Here is a 22,882-nt window from a genome sequence, read left to right as displayed (position 1 = left end):
CAGAAAGTCACAATTTCTTATTAGAAATTAATACACATTCATCATATCCACTACAAGCGCTTAATTTTCCATGATTTATTTTTTAAAAAGAGCTCCATGGCTCTATCATAGGGAAAGTCTGTGATTCTGTGAGTGTATTCTGTGATTAATTACAAGTTAAAATACTATTAAGTCTTTGTATGGGGCGATATAAGACAAATGCATGTGTAAGTTAGTGTAGAATACATGACAAGCTAGAAAGAGGAATCTTTTTTCTTTATTATAATTATCTCTCTATCTGTTTTGATGGTTTCTGAATTAAAATCTCTTAATTTACTAAATAAATGTTGGGGTCAAATGTGGTCATGTAATTAATGTGTTAAAATGAACACATTAGCCTTGACAGCGCTATTTTAAAGCTTATAAGTGGAATCTAAACAGGCTGCATTCATTAGGCAGTATGTGCCAAACTGAAAGTAACATTCTAAAGGTCTACAAGTGTAAACCTATCTACCACTTGAAGACACGTTTAGCTTGATTAATCTACCTTTCTTTCTTTCCTCTCTTGCTTGCTCGTCAGGTGTGTAAATGTAGGTGTCATTTTTGCACTTCCCGTATTCCTCATTCCAAAATAAAAACACTCTGCTTTTGTAATTGCAGTTCCTGCCGCTCCATTAGGATGTAAATAAACAATGGGGGGTGCCACCGCAAAATACATGTATCGGAAACACTGGACTACGTAGATTAATACAGGAAATTACTGAGCGTGGCGCGTCTAGTAAAAACGAATAAGAAACAGGATCTTGTGCCTCACGCTGCTGCTTTGAGTTCGGCTTGTGGAACTGAACAGTCAAGGAGACTGCCTCTTCAAAGTTATCCATTATGAAAATCCAAAAAATTATATTAAACAACAATTGTTCATGGGTCGCAAGTTGAGTCTGAAGTCACTGTTTTAGTGACTTAAGTGCGGCTCGGGTCCAAGTCTCAGACTCGCGTTCCTATCTGTCAACTGCTCACAATAACAATTTTTTTATCCCTGCATACTCTTTGTCCTTATTCATTTTCATTCATTCATTATCTGTAACCGCTTATCCAATTCAGGGTCACGGTGGGTCCAGAGCCTACCTGTAATCATTGGGCGCAAGGCAGGAATACACCCTGGAGGGGGCGCCAGTCCTTCACAGGGCAACACTGACACACACACATTCACTCACACCTACGGACACTTTTGAGTCGCCAGTCCACTTACCAACGTGTGTTTTTGGACTGTGGGAGGAAACCGGAGCACCCGGAGGAAACCAACGCGGACACTGGGAGAACACACCAACTCCTCCCAGACAGTCACCCGGAGTGGGAATCGAACCCACAACCTCCAGGCTCCTGGAGCTGTGTGACTGCGACACTACCTGCTGCAATGTGCAACAATGTGAAGTACTGGGTAAATTAGAGACTTAGTTTTTAATGAAAAACATTAAAAAGGTGTGTATTTCCTTGCATGCCTGTGCAGGTATTCCACAAAGAAAATGAGAAACAAATATATAATATAAAAAAAAAACCTATTTTGAAATATTCAAGAACAGAGGCACTGTCATTGCTACTACAGGCTCAGCACTGTAGAAACTGCATTATGTAACTGTTGAAGCAGGGTAGGAACATTTGGTATAGGAGGAGGTCATAAGTAAAAAAAAAAAATCTTACATAGTTTTCCTTTTAAACCTTTCATCTTTCAGAGATAAATCCAAACTTTGCTCTTGCTTTATATGTGGAAAAACAAAAGTAATTAGATCCAGTCCATACTTGTTACTGTTAACAAACAACATTATTGATGTAAAAGGATGTATAAAAGTAATAATGTTTCCTTGCCAATTACACAGCCTTGCACATTATTAGCTTGTACTTTAAATATACAGGGTGGGTCATTTATATGGATACACCTTAATAAAATGGGAATGGTTAGTGATATAACTTCCTGTTTGTGGCACATTAGTATGTGGGAGGGGAAAAATTTTTCAAGATGGGTTGTGACCATGGTGGGCATTTTGAAGTCGGCCATTTTGGATCCAACTTTTGTTTCTTCAATGGGAAGAAGGTCATGTGGCACATCAAACTTATTGGGAATTTCACAAGAAAAACAATGGTGTGCTTGGTTTTAACATTACTCTTTCATGAGATATTTACAAGTTACTCTTTGTTTACATGTCACAGAGGTTAACAAGTGAGGAGCGGATAGAAATTGTGTTGATGTCTGGTGAACGCAGTAACCGGGTCATTGCAGCAGATTTCAATGCAAGACACCCTAGAAGACCACCCATCTCCCATGCTACAGTTAACAAATTGCTTGCCAAGTTTTGTGGAAGTTCAGTGTTGGATTTGCCAGAATATGGACGCATAAAAATACACTAATGAAGAAACATCAGTGGCTGTCCTAGCTTCATTCAGCAAGAGCCCACAGCGTAGCACTCGCCGCATGTCACTGGAGAGTGGCATCAGTCAAACATCCCTTCGGCGGATATTAGCTACTCACAAATGGCACCCTTACAAACTCCAGCTGCTGCAGCACCTCAAAAAGGATGACCCAGATCGGCGCACAGAATTTGCAGAATGGGCAAAACAAAAATTGGAACAGGACCCTCAGTTTAAACAGAAGATTTTGTTCAGTGATGAGGCATACTTTTATGTGAATAGTGAAGTTAACACACAAAACCAACGCTATTGGTCTGACACTAACCCACATTGGATAGATCACTCCAAGACTGTAGGAACAAAAAAAATTGATGGTATGGTGTGGTATATGGGGTGCAAAGATAGTGGGGCAATTCTTCATCAATGGAAATCTCATGGCCACTGGATATGCGAAATTGCTACATGATGATGTGTTTCCCTCTTTATGCACGGAAGCTGGCACGTTCCCTGAGTTTTTCCAACAAGATGGTGCACCACCACATTATGGGTGTCAGGTCCGAGCATTCCTAGATGAACAGTTTCCTGGAAAGTGGATTGGTCATCGTGGGCCAGTTGAATGGCCCCCAAGGTCTCCCCATCTGACCCCCTTAGACTTTTATCTTTGGGGTCATCTGAAGGCAATTGTCTAGGCTGTGAAGATACGAGATGTGCAGCACCTGAAACTACGTATACTGGAAGCCTCCTGCAGTGTTGCTATCAGTGTGTGAAGAGTGGGAGAAGAGGGTTGCATTGACAATCCAACACAATGGGGAGCACTTTGAACACATTTTATAAGTGGGCAGAAACTTGTAAATAACTCATGAAAGAATAAAGTTACGTTAAAAGAAATTGTGAAATTCTTAATAAGTTTGATGTGTCACATGACCCTCTTCCCATTGAAAAATCAAAAGTTGGATCCAAAATGGCTGACTTCAAAATGGCTGCCATAGTCACCACCCATCTTGAAAAGTTTTCACCCTCCCATATACTAATGTGCCACAAACAGCAAATTAATATCACCAACCATTCCCATTTTATTAAGGTGTATCCATATAAATGATCCAACCTGTACTTGTGTATACACATGCACGCACACACAGAAAAACAAAACATTGCAATAATATTTGCAATTTATTAGTCATAGTCAACAGAATAAACTAGTTTGCACTGACTTACATTGAAAGTTAAAGTAAGTTAAGGAGGGGGGCAGGCGACACAGAATTTGCTTCTACATTAGAATGTATATGAATTAGAATATGAATGTTGGTGTAAATATATTACAGTTCTAAATAAATACTACATCCTAAACTGTTGGACATTTTTCATGACCTGCAAGCTATTTGATTAATCACAGAAGTTTTCCTCATTCTGCAGGCTCATTGTTTACATCCCACCGTATGCGAGCCTGTTTGAGGTACTGCAAACCTTGGATGAGCAAACAACCAGCATTGAATAAAACTGCATGGACCCACACTTCATAATCTTTGGAGAATTTAACAGTGCAAAACTAAATTATGGCCTACCAAAATATAGACACCATATTAATTGTCAAAACAGAGATAACAATAACATAACACTGGACTGCTGCCACACTGTTGCTCATCACATGAAGATGCACATTGCTCATTTCCCCATCATTTTGGGGCACTCTGATCATTTCTTCATTCACCTTACACTAACATGCAGCCAGAAACTAAAATCTGCTAAGCTTTGTCAGGCCTAGGCACATGCCTACCTGTACAAACAGGATAGGGGCACACTAACGGGGGATATCAGAATTACCAAGAGACACTACATTGAAAAACTGTTTTTTAGCCAACAATCCTCAATCAGTGTGGAGAAGGATCCCACTGTGTGCTGTCTGTGTGAAAGGACAACCCTAGAATATCTCTTGACCTGATATTCCTAAGTTCATATATGAAAGGGGCTTAAGACACAGAAGACCAGTAAGGCACCGGGCCCAAATTGTGTCTCCCCCTTCTATCTTGGTTTACTTGGTTACCAGTTGACTCCAGTCTACAAATAGATCTTCAGTCGGTTCCTGTGAGGTCCACTCCTACTGGGCAAACAGGTCATTGAATAATACTGTCAGAATTAGACTGTATAACGTCCTGCATTACTTTGACTTCCCTGGGACATACACAAGGAACCTGTTTGTGGATTTCAGCTTGACGTTCAACACCATTGTCCCTGAAACTCTCTCCTCCAATAAGTCCCCTTGCTAATAGTTTCTCTCGCCATCTCTCAGTGGATCACCAGCTTCCCAACAGGCTCACTTACAGACAGTCAGCACCCATGTGCCCCATAGGCGTGTTCTCTCTTCACTGCTCTTCTGCACTTTAAAAGCTGGATCCTTGGATCTGCAGTTATTAGTGTATAGACAGAAGTTCACAGAAAATAATACAGCAATCTTATTTGTTCAAAGAAGGAGATGAGTCTGAAGATCAGCAGTAAGTTGAACGGCTGGCGCTGTGGTGCATTCAGAACAATTTTGAACTTAATACGCTTAATAATGTGGAGATGACAGTGGTACTTTGGAAGCAGACTTCAGCAATGGACATATCCTTAAAGAATATAGAATCCATCTCTGAGATGTTTGAAAAATTGGCTTCAGTCATGTTTTCATGGACCGTGTATATACAGTGGCATATACAGGCATGAAGTGTCCAAGAAGCATGCATAAAGGCTTGATGAAAGTCAACAGATGGGTGATCATCCTAAAGTCTGGGTGACACACTAGACACTCAGCTCTTCAGCTGCTGTAGTTTTGGTCAGATGTGTGAAATTTATTCAGACCATGCTGTGTAGGCAGGAACACTGTCTGGCTCTGGGTTATCTGTAACCAACACAAAAGAGATACTTCCAGAGTAAACTGTTCACAGGTGAGAAGTTTATCTCTGATGAAGTTATACTCTGCCCCACCATTTTTCACTTAGAGGGGGCTGGTATGGTTACACACAATATGTTGAAATCTTTACCAACACAGGTGGCCACCAAAGCCTAGAAACAATGGATCTTACCTGAGGCTCTTTGCTTCACCCACCCCCTCTACAGCTATCCCTAGCACTCAATTCTGGGGCAAAATTGATCCATTTACAGTAAGAAATGTATCCATGTTTTCTTACATTCATATTTAATGAACATAGTTCATGTTGTTTTACCTTGATTTCATGGCTACCTTCAGCCCTGCTTTTTATTTAACGAATGTTCCACCTTTGCTCCAAATGCCTTTGTTACTCTAAGGAAGTATAATATCACGTTACCCAAGTTAAGCAGATCATATAGTGGTGTTGGAAGTATCAGTGTAAGAATATTTTCAAGGCCTAAAAAGCCTTAAATATATCAAAATGTATTCAGAAAACAATAGTTTGTTAATATTAGACCTAAAATGCAAAGTCCTTCAAAAAGCTTTTCGTAATTACATCAACCCAAAATATCTGAAAGGATGTGCTTGCAAATTAAATCAATAAGTGCCCTTACATCTGTATCAGGAATTCTTATTCTCAATCATCAGGGTATCATTAACATGAAGTATATTGTTGAAAAACATGGTGAATTCTTCATCTGTGCCCTCAAATAATGAAAAGATTCTGGAAAGCTTATAGAACACAGATGATCTTAAGCTGTTGTTGAAGTTCCCTGATGTGAAGTTCCCTCAAAAGGAGCTTCTGCTCTGTTGCTCTGTGAAAAACCATTCAGATTCATGTTCACTCCAGCACCCTTTTTGGGGTTATCTGCCTGCTTTTTGCTACAGACTCTTGAAAAATGACAATTTGTATGACAGTAATGGCACTCCTTCTGGCTAGACAACTTCTGATTGGAACCTGAGTTAGAAATGTTTTCTGTGGGGACATGTATAGAAGTTTGTTGAATTTGTTTTTAATTTTACCCCACTTAATATTATGCCAGTTTGGAAGTGATGTCACCAGGGCCTGTCTAAAATCAGTTTGCAAAGATTCAACCAGCTGTCTAAAATGAGGACCTTCGGTTGTATCATCAAAGTTGCCACTATTTCATGCATGTATACCTGAGTGACACAAGACAAATATTTCAAACCTTTCACAGAAATCTGCTGCTGGTTCTCCCCTTTTCTGCCTGCATTTAGTTATTTGCCCCAATCCGTAGTTTTACGGCATTTGTGGCTAATCCAGTCATTGAAAGCTTTCCAGCCTTTTTCAAAATTCTGTCCTTTGTCACCCAAACAATCCAACACATTTTTAGCAAGATGTCTGCTGTCTGTAAATTTGGCTTGCTACGACCACAGCATCATTTGGGTGCAGAGTGTACAGCATTCTTTTTTCTGCATGAGATCTATAAATTCAAGACCCAAATGCTTTGGAGGTTTAAACTCCTTGGACATGTTGTCCAGGGTTGCTGGATCTAAAGGAACATGGCCAATTTCTAGCCTGATTTGGTTAACTTCACCTCTCTTGTGAAGTACCTTAGAGGATGTGATTGTCACTGGCCTCATTTGAGCTTTCCTTGTGACAATCGCTTTACTATGGCTAGCTCTTGGCCCATGCTCAGAGTCCTCCTCAGAAGATTAATGGTCACTGTCATCAGAATAATCAGTCTCTTCACCCATGCTGGTTTCAGCCAGTTGTGGATACAGTCTGGCTGTTGCTGGAGGATTTAAATCTGAATAACAAGACTTCTTTTGTAGATGGCCTATTGGTGAAGGACAAAACTGACTTTTACATTTAGCATGTTGCAGGTTAAGGGCTTTCAGTGGTCTCTGGCGTTTTTTCACAGGTTTTCTGGGCATTAATAGCAGCTTGTTTATGCTTTTACACTCATTAGCTAGTTCTGAGGTCATCTCAGATTCTCCTAGTTTGTGTTCTATGGAATTCAGTTTGTACTTCAGGTACTGCTTAGTGACATGAAGGCACTCTTTAACAGAGTCATGTTTGATACCATATCCTGAAGCTGATCTACATTCCTCAATATTCCATTCTGTGTCTGCAGAAAAGCCTTTAGATTAAAAAGTACTGACTGCTCTTTTGCTCATTAATGTGCTTATTTACTATGCTGCCAATTACCTTTTCAAAATCTGACTCGGTCAACTGAGGATTTTCAGTCACCCTTAACTAATATGCTGTTTCTATAATTAATAGGTTTCCAGTAGACTTTATCGTATTTATGAGCATTTTGGCCTTTTGAAGTCATGGTGAGGCAAAACAAGCAAACAAACAAAACAAAAGCTTCCCTCAATAGTTAAGCTAACAGTAATCTTAAATCTTGAGAGGTGTGAGAGAAGGTGTAGTCTCTGTAGCGTTAAAAGCATACATTTAGTAGCGGAATGAGTTAATTACTTAGTCATTAATTATTAATTTGTTATTAAGTAGTGTTTAATCCACTGATCAGGTAAAACACACAACTTTATTGAAGTATGAATATGTAATTTCCCAAGATTAAGAGGTGAGTTCTTGGACCTGGATTTACACTTGACCTTTATGAGCAAATGCAACACATAAACACAGAACATTTGTATTGTGTAGAAAAGTTGTTTATTTGGATAACAATAGCTGTAAAACCTAAGACAAATTATCAAAGTTTCATAGATGGGCTAACTGGCAATCATTCCCTTTCATGACCTTCAATAATGTGCGTTTGAAGGAAATTAAGGTGTTAACTGAGATTATTAATTGAGAGAGATTAATGAGATTAATGCCTTGCGCCCGATGATTCCAGGTAGGCTCTGGACCGCCCGCGACCCTAAATTGGATAAGCGGTTACAGATAATGGATGGATGGATAATGAGATTAATTATGACTGGTAACTTGCACTGTCACACTCTTATTTTAAGTCACTTATCTTTTATTATCTGAGATGTAAAAATGTTTACATTATCTGTCCTATAGTCTGTTTATTGTATATACTGTGTATATTTTATCTTGTGTGTTTTGCTGTAAGTTATATATTTCATAGAGTACCAGACGCTGGAAACAAATTCCTTGTGTTTGTCAACATACTCAACCAATAAAACTGATTCTGAGGATTCTTAGATGTTGGCAGTGTCTTGCGCAAGACTGTTCTGTTTGTGATTTGTGGTGAATTCGCCTTATTGGGTTGAAGTAGTGTAGCCATGTTTTATTTGTTGATAAAATATGCATCCCTAATTGAGTGGACATCTTCAAAGCTAGAGACACCAACCTGAGATGTTTCCAGAATTGACAGCAAATGATAAGAAATTGTGGAACAATTGTAAGGTACTAGAAAAAAGAGTTACCTCAATGTTAATATTGCTAATATCATTCTGTAGATTGCAAATAATTGAAGCTTCTGTCTGTTTATCTGTTTTATATTGAATATGTGTAGTAATATGTACAGTATTTAAATACAATAAATTTAGTTTTTAACTTTTGCACATTACTGTAACCAACATCTATTTTTATTGTTCTTAGGAAGTTTTGAGTTTAAGGAACTGAATTGTTAGCCCCATACATGTTCTAAAGCCTTCAGGGGCTGAACATCTGATAATATGTTTGTGTGAGATTGTGAGATTGCAGTGTGCAATATTTAACATTTTCTTTTTGCTCAGGAATTCCTGGCGATGGTGCGGAATAAGACCGGTGAGGAGTCGACCTCTATTGATTCGATATGGAGTATCCATGATACACTATTCTGTGAGGTGAGTTTCACTTGTCAAAATATCACGTGTTGCCAATAAAAATATAAAAAATAAAGCCTATGGATAACTGTCTAAATAGTTTTCTTGTACTACAGCAATCCTAAACTTGGCCAAATGAATATTAAGTTTATACTTAGATAGCAACAATGCTGGTAATAAAGAAATATCATTAAAAAGGCTTATTGTATTTGGTCTAGTCCTTATACCTTTGCATATACTGCTAATTTTGGAAAGGCTGGTAGTGTTATGTAGTATTGTCATTGATATTGGAGAATCTTGGTACTCTCTACTCATGATGTCCTCAGATTTATCTCAGTTTATCTAATTATATGTCATTTTTGACCACAACAATAAAATGTCCTAATGTCCACCCCAGTCTGTATCCAGGTTTATTTCTGAGATGAGCTGAGATGATCACCTTGCTTGATGAAAGTTTTAACAGATAGACAAGCAGAAGCAATCATAAAGTTGAGGTAGAGCTGTCACGATCATGACATTTTAACTGATGATTATTTGTCATACAAGTAATTGCGATTAATGATTTAATTGTCTGTTTTTACACCCCCAGTATTTTAATAGGCCTGTATGCTTAATGATAGCATAACAATGTACAACACACTATTATGGTAAAGAACGCCAGTTTATTTATAAAGATATGGATATTTATATAAGGATATTTGCCCCTTGTCCTGTCTTTAAATTAAAATTGTATGCTTGAAAATGATATTTGCACATTCTCAAAATAAGCAAAAAATCAAATCAAATGTACTATCTCTTAAACATCTGTTGTTTACTGGCTTGGCATATTCTGGGCAAGAATTCTAAGGCTACGTTCACACAGCAGGCCAAGAGGCCCAGACATATGTGACTTGGATGTGTCGTTCATGTGGATGTGTGAACAGCACAAATCGCTTTGAATCTGACATTTCAAATCAGATTTGGCCCACTTTCATATGATCCATGTCAATGAAATTCGACTCGAAAGGCCAGGTTGGAATTCATGAGACTTTTACGTCATTTCGGCTCCTGAGAATAATCTCCGGACTACTGTCCAAAGCATTTTTTTTTTCATTTTTAATTTGAGGTCTTTAGGGGGTGGAAATGACCAGGTCAAAGGAATTCCATTTTGTAAAAATATTGGGAAAGGAAAAACCTGTGAAACTCCTAAAACCAGGTTCCTGTGTCTCATGAGGAAATTTGCATAATGGTGTTTTTTTTTTTTTTAATAAAACAACACCGGCTCGGTGGCGCAGCAGGTAGTGTCGCAGTCACACAGCTCCAGGGGCCTGGAGGTTGTGGGTTCGATTCCAGCTCCGGGTGACTGTCTGTGAGGAGTTGGTGTGTTCTCCCCGTGTCCGCGTGGGTTTCCTCTGGTCCAAAAACACATGTTGCAGGTGGATTGGCGACTCGAAAGTGTCCGTAGGTGTGAGTGAATGTGTGTGTGTCTGTGTTGCCCTGTGAAGGACTGGCGTCCCCTCCAGGGTGTATTCCCGCCTTGCGCCCGATGATTCCAGGTAGGCTCTGGACCCCCCGCGACCCTAAATTGGATAAGCGGTTACAGATAATGGATGGATGGATGTTGGTATGAAGCTTTATAAATGTGGCTCATTATGTGGCTCATAATATTAAACTCATTATGTCGGTGCTAGTCGTCTTCTCTTTTGAGACTCATGTTCGTGAGAGACCTGGGAAATTTGCCCTTGGGGTGAAAGAAAAATCAGTTCACGTTTTTATATTTTAAAGAGTCTTTAATTAATACACAATTTTTAACATAGAACTCATTTGGAAAAAATAAAGGGGAGGTTTTGTGACACAGTGCTGCAGTAAAACACTAGTCCAGTCCCTTTCCTTCATTTAAAAAATCTGACATTTCCTTCTGGTCAGCGCCTGAAGCATTGTTTTTTGTGTGTGCGGGTCAGTTTAGGAGCGTGATCTGTTCAGACTGATTTTAGATATAGGTCATATTATATAGAGAGTGTGAACAGAGCAGAACAAATAATCTGATTTGGTCATGAAATCAGATTTAGTATACTTTTACCTGTTGTGTGAATGTAGCCTAAGATACTCACCCAAGAGCCTCCGGAATAGCCAGCTGCCGGGTAGAATCTGTTGATGCCGTTGTCTTCCCAAGTTCAGCAAAATGAGGTGGTGGATCCGCAGATGATTTCTCAGGTTTGTGGTACTGGCATCTTTTACCATTTAATAGCAAATCCGACTGTTCTGACGAGTTGTGCTACCTTGTCGCAATGTGCCACAGAGGGTACTTTTATACTTACAGTTGCTTAAATAAGGCACATACTCTGATAGATGAAGTGTATAAAAAAATAAATAATAATAAAAATGCTGCAGACAGAAATATAAGCAGGAGATAATGCACAGCATAAATCTCCTTACTCATTTGTCTCACCATTTGTTTAGAAGTACATGTAATTGATATTTAGTTTGTTGGGATTGAAATAAAATATATGATTGTGGTCAGTGCCAATCATCCCGGTTAGCTCAAATAATCTGACAGGTCTAGTTGAGAGAGGAATTAGCTCTTTGTTTACAGAAGTTTTTAGTCACATGTATGCCCATGTCATAAAAACAGAATCCTAAAAACAGAAGTGTTCCTGTCTGATTGTGGATGTGGTGATCAGTGTCACATTTCACACATTCATGTGGGAAGGGGCAGCACTGCAAGAGAATTAAAACATTTAATTTAATTTTTATTTAATTTTTAATTTTAAAGTCTGCAGTGACATTGATCTACAATATTAATAGGTTTGGCCAATACATATATGTGCGGTGAATTCATTAGCAATATTTATGTACAGGTCATATTCAATAAAATACAGGTACAAGTTATTTTATTTAAAGTTTTATGTATTTTTAAGAGTAATACAGTTATTTACTGGTAAACAAATTAAAGTTAGTTACAGCTGTTTTACAATATACCAAACAACATCCTGCATGGGGACTGCCTCAAATTCTGAATTTATCTGACTTACTGATTACAGTGTATATTATGGATATTAGTTACTTTTCCTTTTTTCTTCCCTCATTAGGAGAAGCATGGCATGACTCCCCCAGACTGGGTGACTCCAGAAGTTATGAATACACTGCAGATTCTGAAGAACTTTGGCTTTCAAATCATGTTTGGCACCTATAAGCGAGAGGAGAAAAGTCGGTTGCAGGGAGGTCAGACTTGAGCATTTTCATAATCTACTATCCATCCATCCATCCATTATCTGTAACCGCTTATCCAATTTAGGGTCGCGGGGGGTCCAGAGCCTACCTGGAATAATCGGGCGCAAGGCAGGAATACACCCTGGAGGGGACGCCAGTCCTCCACAGGGCAACACAGACACACACACATTCACTCACACACTCACACCTACGGACACTTTCGAGTCCATAATCTACTAATGTACACTTAAACAAAGATGTAGTTACAAAGTTAAAACATTGTCCATTTATCAGGTTTAGAAAGGCAAATGTAATAAGTGAGAGTACAAAAAGAAAGCAAGAGAGCAATGTGGTTTTGTACACTCCACAAGGGTTTATTACGGAGCCCTGGACGGGAAGTAGGTAAAAAAAAATAAATATTTACAATTCTTTCACAAGATTCAATTAATTTGAGTGCACAAACAATTAATTCACTTAGGGCTTCGTAAAAGCTCATATAATGTTCGAGCCCTGGTACTAATGGCTGCAGTCACTGCACATGATGTAAAATTACCTTATTTAGTCCATAAAGACAAAAGATATCAGTTCAGTGTTTATCACACTGTGTACATATGGATTATTAAGCGAGTGTATGGAAGTGTTGAAGTAAATGGCGTTCATCATCTTTTCGGCTGAGCACTAGAAGCTCATAGCTGTCATTTACACATAATGACACCTGACAATGACAAGTAGAATAATTATTTGCACTAGATTGAATTCCAGAGCCCTACATTTCACACTTGTCCTGTTTATACAGACTGTCTGCATAACGTCTGGGGATTCCCCAGAAGGAGCTGGTGGAAGTTGCGGGGGACAGAGATGAAGCTTCTTTGCTCGAACTGTTGCAACCACGACCCTGAAATGGATAAGCGGAAAAGATGATGAAGATGATGATAATTGTGTGCACATTTAACTCTTCTTGGGATGTTCAATGAGGCTGCCAGTCAGTTTTTGCTCACTAATTTTTTGTTTTATTCCTATTTTTACTGACATTCAATGCATGCTTTAAAGTTTCAAAACTTTTACTAACCTCCAAAGAATACAGTCTACAGAATACAGGAGAATACAGACATGATTCGCCCTTTACTTGTCTGCCTACATTCACTCAGTTTGTGACATAACCAAATAAAAACAGGACACTTGTTGTTGCATGCTAATTTTAAAAAAAAACATGAAACACTACAGCTCACTCCGCACTGGATCGATCTAACCATAACAATGTACTCTTCATTTCTCCTTCAGTAATCACCAGGACAGTGACCAATGACCAGATGAAATGTATTAATGCAAGACTGTTTTGCAGCAAGACTGCAACTATTATTCGAAAAAATAGATTATATATATATATATATATATATATATATATATATATATATATATATATATATATGTGTGTGTGTGTGTGTGTGTGTAATTGACAATGAATTAATTTCTTCATTCATTGTCTGTAACTGATTATCCAGTTCACTGTCGCGGTGGGTCTGGAGCCTACCCAGAAGCACTCGGGGCAAGGTAGGAACACCCTGGAAGGGGCGGCAGTAGCTGACAAATGGTCAATGACTCTGACACACTCTCTCTCTCTCTCTCTCTCTCTATCTATCTATCTATCTATCTATCTCTCAGGTCTCTTGCTGGATCAGATTATTAAGAATATCTCAGCTGCTGCAACTTTAGTCTCTGGTGGGCAGTTGAAGTTGATAATGTATTCAGCGGTAAGTCAATAGCAGCGGTAAATGAAGCACATTTCCCAGCACAGTTCACCAAATCCCCCCAGAAGATAGACCACTGGAATTAGGCCCAAACTCAATGTGCAATGTTTCTTGATGGAAAAGCACAGCAGTATTAGAATTGCATTAAGTGTAACATCTTAAAGCTGCCTGGCAATGTGTTTTTGCCATAATATTATGTTTTCATAACATAACATAATGTTTTCATAATGAATAATGTGTGTTTCTTTTTCAGCATGACACAACCTCTGTAGCTCTTCAGGAAAAGTTACATATGTTTAACGAATTGCAAGCCCCTTATGCTTCCTGCCACATATTTAAATTTCACTAGTACAAAAAGTATTTTCATTATGATATTTGTTTGTTTCTTTTTCAGCATGACACAACTATTGTAGCCCTTCAGGAAGCATTACATGTGTTTAACGGATTGCAACCCCCTTATGCTTCCTGCCACATATTTGAACTTCATCAGTACAACAAGTAATGACAAATTCCTGTTCTCTGAACACACACACACACACTACAGCTGTAATACAGTGTTTGATATGTTAGACTCTATGGCTCTGTCATGCATTCACTCACAAAAATTATGCAAATACAAAATGGTATGCTTTGCACAGCTTAATCAAGAGGTTTAGGGAATCTTGAGAAATTTGTTTTCAAGGCAAGAACCATGCATTCATCCTTTAATTCCTGTCTCAAAATGTCTGACCTCTGTGATTTTTGTTATCACATTGGCCCTAAAATACTGTTCAGTGCTTCATTCATGAATCTGCTTGTCAATGGATACATTAGTATGGTTTATTATTGACCAGTAACACTAAAATGTATATGCAAACCTTTGAATAATATATGGTGCCTTTTTAGACAATATTTAATTCTTATTTATGGAAGTATAATATATTTGCAAAAATATTTGTATTGTAAATTATAAATGTGTTTTTGTGTTAATTTCAATTTAATAGCATAAATCTCTCTCTCTCTCTCTCTCTCTCTCTCTCTCTGTCCATGCTTTTCTTTTTTAGTTCATTCGCAGTCGAGATGTTCTACCATAATGACAGTAATGTGGCTGAGCCATACCGTTTAACATTACCAGGTTGTACCCAAAGTTGTCCTCTGCAGGATTTTATCAGACTCACACACTCAGTAATTCCAACAGACTGGGACAAGGAATGTGAGGTGAATTCACCGTCCAATGAAACAGGTACAAAAACAAGTCTCTGCTATTTATGCATGAAAGCCTTTTGTGCATCCCTATGCATATAAGGTTTCTTCATTGAGTGAGAGACAGCAGGTTGCCTCTGTACAAGGGGTGTGTTCACAGGCAGAAGATGAACCAGGTTGTGATCTGATCTTCGTAGAGGAAGGAGGGGTAGTGAGGAATATGCCTTCTTTGTATTGGCATAAAACAGGTCCAATATTTTATTGTCTCTGGTGTGGCAGGTTACATACTGGATGAAGCTAATTGGAGGATGGAGAAGCATGGTTGAAGTCCCCAGAGATAAGAAGGAGTGCCTGTGGTTGTTGTCTGCAACCTGCACACAGCAGAGAGTAGGGCATCACAGGCAGTGTCAGCATTAGCAGAGCGGGGCATCTATGATGCTATCGCAATAACTTGCGAGAAATCCCTCAGTAAATGGGGAGGTCTCATTCTAACGGTTCTCCTTACAGAAGATTTGCTCTTTAATTGTGATATGATTAGAGTTGCCCCATTTATCATACCCAAATACTGCAAGTCCACCTCCTTACCTCTTACCGCTCTCCTTTGTCCTGTTCACCTGTATGAGGTGGAAGCCATCTAGAGAGACGAGCGTGTCTGGCACCGCCAGTTCATCCCTTTTATTTGAGAAAGATCTTACATTCCCCATAATGACAGATGGGAGAATCTATGTGTAACGTTTCTTCTGGCACGACGTGCCTGTCTCCTCCTCCCTCAGCTCCCTTGGCATGTTGGGTCTCCTAGGCTGCAGCACCACTGTGTCCCGGAGAGCTAAAAGCTGGTCCCTGGTGTAAGCAATGTGTCCATGACTCCAAAAGATATCTCCGGACACAGCCATAAACAAAGAAATATTAACACGAGGGCCAGAGCAAACTCCACAAGCCCAATGTTCATACAGTGCAAGACACAGTGTAGTAAACAAACTGTCAAAACAAATACTTAAAAAGAAAGGGGAAAAAGTACTAAAAATGTAAGAAATATTAAAATGTGAGCCAGAGCTATTGCAACAAGCTGCAACAGCTGTATTGAATATGGCAGGACAAAATATAAACCCTTTTGTTTTGCCCCAATATGTTTAATTCAGAAAATAAACATTAACTGCATTAAATTCTCTAGAATAGGTTTTTGATGATTTGAAAAGTATATTGGCTGGTTTGAAGCGATCAACAGAGAGGAAATTTAATAGTTTGGGTAAAGTTATTTATAAATATGCAATGGCAAGGTTTGGTAGGTTGCAGAAAAAGGAGAGGGGACCAGACATAATGAAGTCAAGAGAACAAGCATAAATAAATAAACTAATACAGAAGTTATTGGCTCTTAGAAGGTAGTGGAGGCGAGTAGAGTAAGATAAAAGAGACGGTATTAAGGCACTACAGAAATAGCTTAAGGGTAGGCTGGCAGTGTTTAGAAGAGCAGAGAACTTGAGGAAAAGAAGTAAAATGAAGTAACATGCTAGGGCACCCTTCTTTAGGGATCCTTATTTTGTGAAGACCTTATTGGTAAGGAGAAATCTAGGAGTTTAAAAGTTGGAAAGGGGGAATTAGAGGAGCATTTCAATGGTGTGTATAGTGATAAGGATAAAGCAGAGGAGCTAGAATTACCACAAAATATCCCACCACTAGGTGAATTAGAGTGGCAAATGGAGGTTATCCCACCAAAATAGAGTGAGGTTCAACATGTGGTGCATCATGCAAAGACAGGTTCTTCTCCAAGGTCTAATGGTGTTCCGTTTCAGGTGTACAAGTATGCACCTGAGATCTTGAAATTTTTGTGGAGGTTGATGGTCATAGTATGGAAGAAAGGATCATTCCAAAAGAGTGGAAGAGAGTAGGTGCTATCCTTATCCCTAAGGAGAAAGATGCTGTGGGTTTAGAACAGTTCCAGCCTATACGTTTTTTTTTAATGTGGAGGGTAAGATTTTCTTTAGTGTAATAGCACTGTGCTTGTTGCTTATGTGAAAGAAAATAAATGAATTAATACATCAGTACAAAAGGCAGGGGTTTCTTGCTTTGCAGGACATTTGGAGCATAGCAGCATGATCTGGCATCAGATTCAGACAGCAAAGAAAGAGGGTAGATGTTGTTTTCTTAGATCTAGCTAATGCTTTTGGCTCAATACCACACAAACTTATTTGGACAGTTTTTGAGTTCTTTCAGATGCCAGACAAGGTTACTAGGCTAGTTAAAGCATATTTCAGTTTTGTTTTGTGCAGGGGAATTTGTTACATCATGGGAATTATTAGAAATATTTATAATAGCTGGATGTACGATTTCACCATTAGCATTTACAATGGCAATGGAGGTAATTATTAGGGCCTCTAAGTGGGTCATAGACGGTGAAAGGATGCATGACGGTATTCGGCTCCCTCCAATTTGGACATACATGAATGACATGACAACCCTGATGACTATTGTGGCTTGCACCCAGCGGTTTCTGGGGAATTTAAATGAGAATCCTTTATGAATAAACTTTACCCACACACAATATAATTTCAAATCATAAAGGATTATATATTGGAATAAACAATAATCACTTATCATCACAGTACACTTATTAAAACCTCTTAGACTAAGTTAAAACACATGAAAACCCTGGTATGAATCCTAATAAGAACAATATGCAAGTGATATGGGATATGTTTGCCTAAATATGATCTAACTATAAGGTGAGTTACCTATAACTAAAATGGACATTTTATCAAAGGAACTAAGGCATCGACTCTCAAAAATAGATCAAACGCTTATTACTCATTTGATCTCACTGAGCCATTGGACTCTGCCCTATCTGCTTCTGTTGAGAAGGATAATTTAGACTGGGACTCGCTGTGATACACAAAAGGTCATGCCCATGGTGCTGTTAAAGGCCAGAACTCGCAGTTCTAGGCTGTCAGGTCAGTCGTTTCCACGGTGCAGTTCTGTTGCTTTCCATGTGCGGGCAAAGTCGACGTTTCTGACTCCAGATGAGCAAATGATGTAGTAGTTCTGGCTGGGAGAATAGACTGGAGCTAACAGGTGGCCTTTGACTAGCTTTAGAATCAATGTCGAGTCTGGTAATCCCTATTTGATACACTGAATAATCTCAGATGTGATGACTTATTCTGGCCAAGAAATAAGTTTGACATGCCTTAACCAGCCTTAGTGAAAATGCTTTGCTGGGCAATAAAAGAAAACAAACAAAGAAATACAATACGTTGCAACTGATTTTAAAGGAGTTATTTTTCTTAAAATGTATGGAGCTTACTATGGCTAAATTGTTAAATTTATATCACGGAATCGGTAAGAGCATCCTCTTCGGTTCCCAGTGTTTCCTTCTATAACTCTCACAGTTTCTATCTTTCTCTTGAGCTCACTTTCCTTCCTTCTACCTTCCTTTTAGATTCAGAGCGAGCATGAGAGAGACTGAGTCCTCTTCAGAGTTGGCGCTTTTGGACCTTATGGGACAGTCATAGCTCCACCCTCATGGGAAGAACCTGGTGTTCTGATTGGTTATTGAACATAGAGGACACGTGATTGGCCACAGTCCATAGGCAGCGATCTCAACACAGAGATTTGTTAATACAGTGAAAGGGCTCTGATTTTAACATTCGACTTAACATGTGATTCAGGTTCAGAGCCCAACATGAATTCAATTTACTCATTTTGTTATAATAATAATGGTGGATAGACCATATACCAGTACATATAAACACATGAATATATAAATATATTGTATATATAGAGCCCCCCAAGGAGAAAGGTTCTGTGAAGTATTGTTTTCCAGACTGTCCACTGTTGGTCTATGCTGGTTTTTCAGGTATCCCCTATGAAATGCTTAACTTCTCAGAACAATTCACTTGGTGATTAACCAAATATCTTGACTATCGTGTATGGTATCTGTCTTATTGTCACATAAGGTCCTGTTGATTTATGAAGGAGTTTGTCCAATGCTAAGAAAGGGAAAAAAGATTTTTGATATAGAAATCTCTGGAACTTTAGGTTAAAATAAGAGTTGAGATAGAGGTCAGCTGAGTTACTAAACAGGGCCATCTGCTGATCTTGGGTCTGACCTGTGGAGTGATGGACAGCCTGTGTTTTAAAAGTTAATGTTTAAGTATGGTTGCCCACAAGTGTGTGGGGATGTTGAGTCACATGGTTGATTCTACTGTGGAGAATGAAAGAGCTGTTTTGGGAAGTCTCTGATTACCTGTTCATTTGGATTTTAGGCCATAAACCATGTAGCAAAGGTATTTAGAATGAGGACCATCTTTTAGATGGTCCATAATCTAGTTGTAGATTATGTACAGGAGCTGGCACGCTGAAACATATTCTATTAGCTTGTAAGGTTAGTTTGTCACAGGGTCAGTATGGAGACATAATCAGGTGCTAAGGGTTTAAGCATGTTTGTTGGACAGCAAACGCCTAGAGGTTAATATATTGATTGAAGGTAGCAATAAAATGGATAGGTTTGTGCATGACAGGGAACATGTTCAAGAGTGTGCACAGGCTATAAGTATTGGTTGATGGCGTGAAGCACGAGATTGGAAATTGCTGGTGGACATAGGTTTAAAAAATAAAAAAACTGCAGGTCCCAGAAAGCATTGCATTAACCACACTGAGGCCAGACATGGTGCTGTAACACAGACAGTTTACTTCATAGAGTTAACAATTCCGTTTGAAGATGCAGTAGATGAAGCATTCGAAAGGTACGTGGACTTGGCCTCTGAGGTGAGGGAACATGGGTGGCAGGATAAATAGGTGTTAGGGGATTTGTAGCCAAGTCAGGGGCCAAAAACACTGATTGAATTATCAGAAACAGCTGAAAGGTCTAGTCAGAGGTTGTGGATAAGAAGAGCACAGAGTCATTGTAGTAATGCAAGGTAGATGTGTTACTGTGGTTGTTTCTGAACATATATTGTACTAGTAATTGCTTAGAAATTGTAGATATTGCACATAAATTGTGTATTGTCTTCACAGCAGATAGATAAATACTGATAACTCTGGCAGTCAGGAGAATGATACAGGTGATTAGGTATAGCAGCAATTTCATTTCAGCAATCCTATAATACAGAATTACACAGATTGTAATTATTCATAGTAGGTACACATATCCAATACTCAGCTGATAATAAGCAAACTTACTGACAAGATGCTTAAATTTCTTCCCCTGTGTTTCCAGACATTATCATTGGGCTTGCTGTGTGTGGATGTGTGCTCCTGCTCCTGGTCATGCTTTTGTTCATAGTGCTGTGTCGTCAAAATGAGCCAACGATCGGCTACAGCCATGTTCTCAGCCAGAGTGAAGACCACTCCTGACAATCATACAAGCCTCTCCACAAAGAGGAAACTTGGGAGAGTGAGGAGGACCTTTGAGCCACAGAGCCATGTACTCACACCAGCAGCTGCTAGCCACCACCAACTGAATTTAAAGACTGTTCCTGGTACAAATATCTAATTTATTCTAGTGTGAAAACTGTGACTATTATAGTCCCTAGAATAATATCTTGCTTCCAAGTAATATATTTGAAGGCTTTCAGTCTCTTGATTTCTTTACCTCGCTGATGTAGGCCCACAAGGAGCTCAGAATGACCATGTTTGAAAGGCTGAGAAGACCCACCATCAGCGCCATCATTCCTGTCTTTCTTTTACCTGTGTGTAACTTGCTAAGACCAAAGCTTATTTCTTCAATCAAATTGCCTTTTTACCCCTACTCAGCATATCTTTCTAATGGATAATGAATTTTTATGGTGTTTTTTCTCTGATGTTTTGATGCTAATCAATGAATTATAAATCCTTTTTGATGGTCCAATGAAACAGATTTTTTTATATATAAATTTAAAAATATTAGTGATTAATATTGAAAACCTGACTGACACACACAACACCTACCACTTTTGTGAAGTGAACAAATGGAGTGTGTCATGCTCATAGTAGGCACCAAGTTCTGCATTAATGGATTCTAATTTGATCTGTAGAAAACTGGCAAGTGGAGGGGAAAATATAGATTAAAACACCCCTGTCTTTTAAATAACTATTCACATTATTTGGGATATGTCAGGTCAAAAAACCTTAAACAACTGACTCAGTTATCTGTCTAATTAAAAAACAATAAAACTTCTTTAAAAAATTTCACAGACTTTTCAAGATTTCATAGGTTTCATGTTAAAAAAAAATGGTTCCATTCTTTATTTGACAAATTAAGGCTTTCCAAACAAGCATTAATTCCGAGTCGCCCTGCGTCCAGGCACGACTGACCATCTCAGAAAACCACTATTTTTAATACCCTTCTTGTGGGCAAGGAAGTGTCAACACCTGGCTCAACACCTCATTGAGGCCTGGCTTTGAGTTGGTCTTTTGTCACAGCTGCCCCATCTGCCAATAAGGTGAAGTTGATAATGAAATTAAAAAACTATCACTATCTCAGGCCTCTGCCTTGGATCCAGGAGGTGCTTTGATAATAGGATGTGTTCTAACTTGCACCCAATGATTCCAGGTAGGCTCCAGACCTACCGTGACCCTGAACTGGGTAAGCGGTTATCGACAATGAATGAATGAACAAGAAAATCTTAGATGCCAGTGTTATGAACAAAACTTTGTGCTTTGTGCTATTTCTGCATTTATTAGCCCAGCCCTCTATATTTTCTGTACAACACAATCACAATATAAAAACCACATGTAAAAGAAGACATTGATGTGAAGCACCAAAACTTCTCCAGACCAATGACAAGGGTATGTATTTTGGGCTTTCCTGTATTTGTAATTCCAGGAGCATGTTTATGACAATGGCTATATGTCTGATGGCTGTCCGGCAAAACTAGGCATGCCAAGTTTCTCTTTGCTTTCATTTATTTTGTGATCTAGAACTAATCATCCAATACCACTATTCACTGAATGCCAACATATCCCCACAGCAATGTTACAGCATGTAATGTTCAGCCTTTCCAATAGAAGCTAAATAATCTGTTAGGATACAACCATCTATCTGCACCACAAATAATGACACAAGTCATGTGTAAAATTACTTTTAATCAATAAGTATTTATTTGTTTGTTTTAAACACAGACATGCCAGGATATTAAAGACTTAAGATCAGAACATAGCATATTCAAGTCAACATTTTCACCCAGCTGGCTCAAATATTCAACTGATGAATGTCATGGGATACAGTTTCATCACCATAGATTCCTGAGGTGGAAAAAATCATAACATAAAACGATTTAAAATATAAAATTTCTTGAATTATGTACAAAAAAACCATTCATAAAACACATCAAATAAATGTTACATATAATTACCCAGTTTTCTGCACACACTATCTTGGACTGGAGTCCTGAAAATCCTCACACATATATGAAATTGGAAGTGTTTCGAACAAAACCTGAAGTACTGTAAATAAACTATGGTATTACACAGAAATTATAAATAACATGCATGTTTCATCTTTGTACAGTGTGAGTCAAAAGTCGCAGAACACCATTTTATTTCTTTGATTTGCTACATGACCATCATCCCATTGGAAAAACTTGCCCTTGACCCAATATGGAAGCAGCCATGTTCCGGATATAGGCCCCTCATCCATTACTTGCTGGAGTGCTGCATTTGACTAACCCTGTACCACATAAAATGAAACATATTCTGCAATTAACCAATCACTCATAAACATGCAGTAGTGCAATAGGGGCAGTGAGCGGACACACATGAA

The 22,882-nt window shown here is 38.6% G+C and overlaps 1 protein-coding gene across 2 annotated transcripts in view; it reads left to right on the top strand.

Annotated features, from left to right (window-relative positions):
• LOC136676651 (lysosomal acid phosphatase-like) overlaps positions 1-21,284 on the top strand; it is a 34,706-nt gene extending 13,422 nt beyond the window's left edge. Inside the window, exons 6-12 of one of the 2 annotated variants that reach the window (XR_010796309.1) lie at positions 8,963-9,052; positions 12,100-12,232; positions 13,883-13,971; positions 14,363-14,466; positions 15,012-15,190; positions 20,360-20,621; positions 20,748-21,284. Coding sequence is in view for 1 of the 2 variants with exons in the window: in XM_066653792.1 (XP_066509889.1) it covers positions 8,963-9,052; positions 12,100-12,232; positions 13,883-13,971; positions 14,363-14,466; positions 15,012-15,190; positions 20,360-20,496 (732 nt within the window). In the remaining variant the exon portion in view is untranslated. Of the gene's footprint in view, positions 1-8,962; positions 9,053-12,099; positions 12,233-13,882; positions 13,972-14,362; positions 14,467-15,011; positions 15,191-20,359 lie in introns of both variants that reach the window. The other variant, XM_066653792.1, reaches the window with a different exon arrangement.
• The last annotated feature ends 1,598 nt before the right edge of the window (positions 21,285-22,882 follow it).

This window comes from Hoplias malabaricus, chromosome X2 (assembly GCF_029633855.1).
Source record: "Hoplias malabaricus isolate fHopMal1 chromosome X2, fHopMal1.hap1, whole genome shotgun sequence".
Taxonomy (NCBI): domain Eukaryota; kingdom Metazoa; phylum Chordata; class Actinopteri; order Characiformes; family Erythrinidae; genus Hoplias; species Hoplias malabaricus.
Note: the sequence above shows the minus strand (reverse complement) of the source record. Positions and strands in the feature narration are given on the sequence as shown.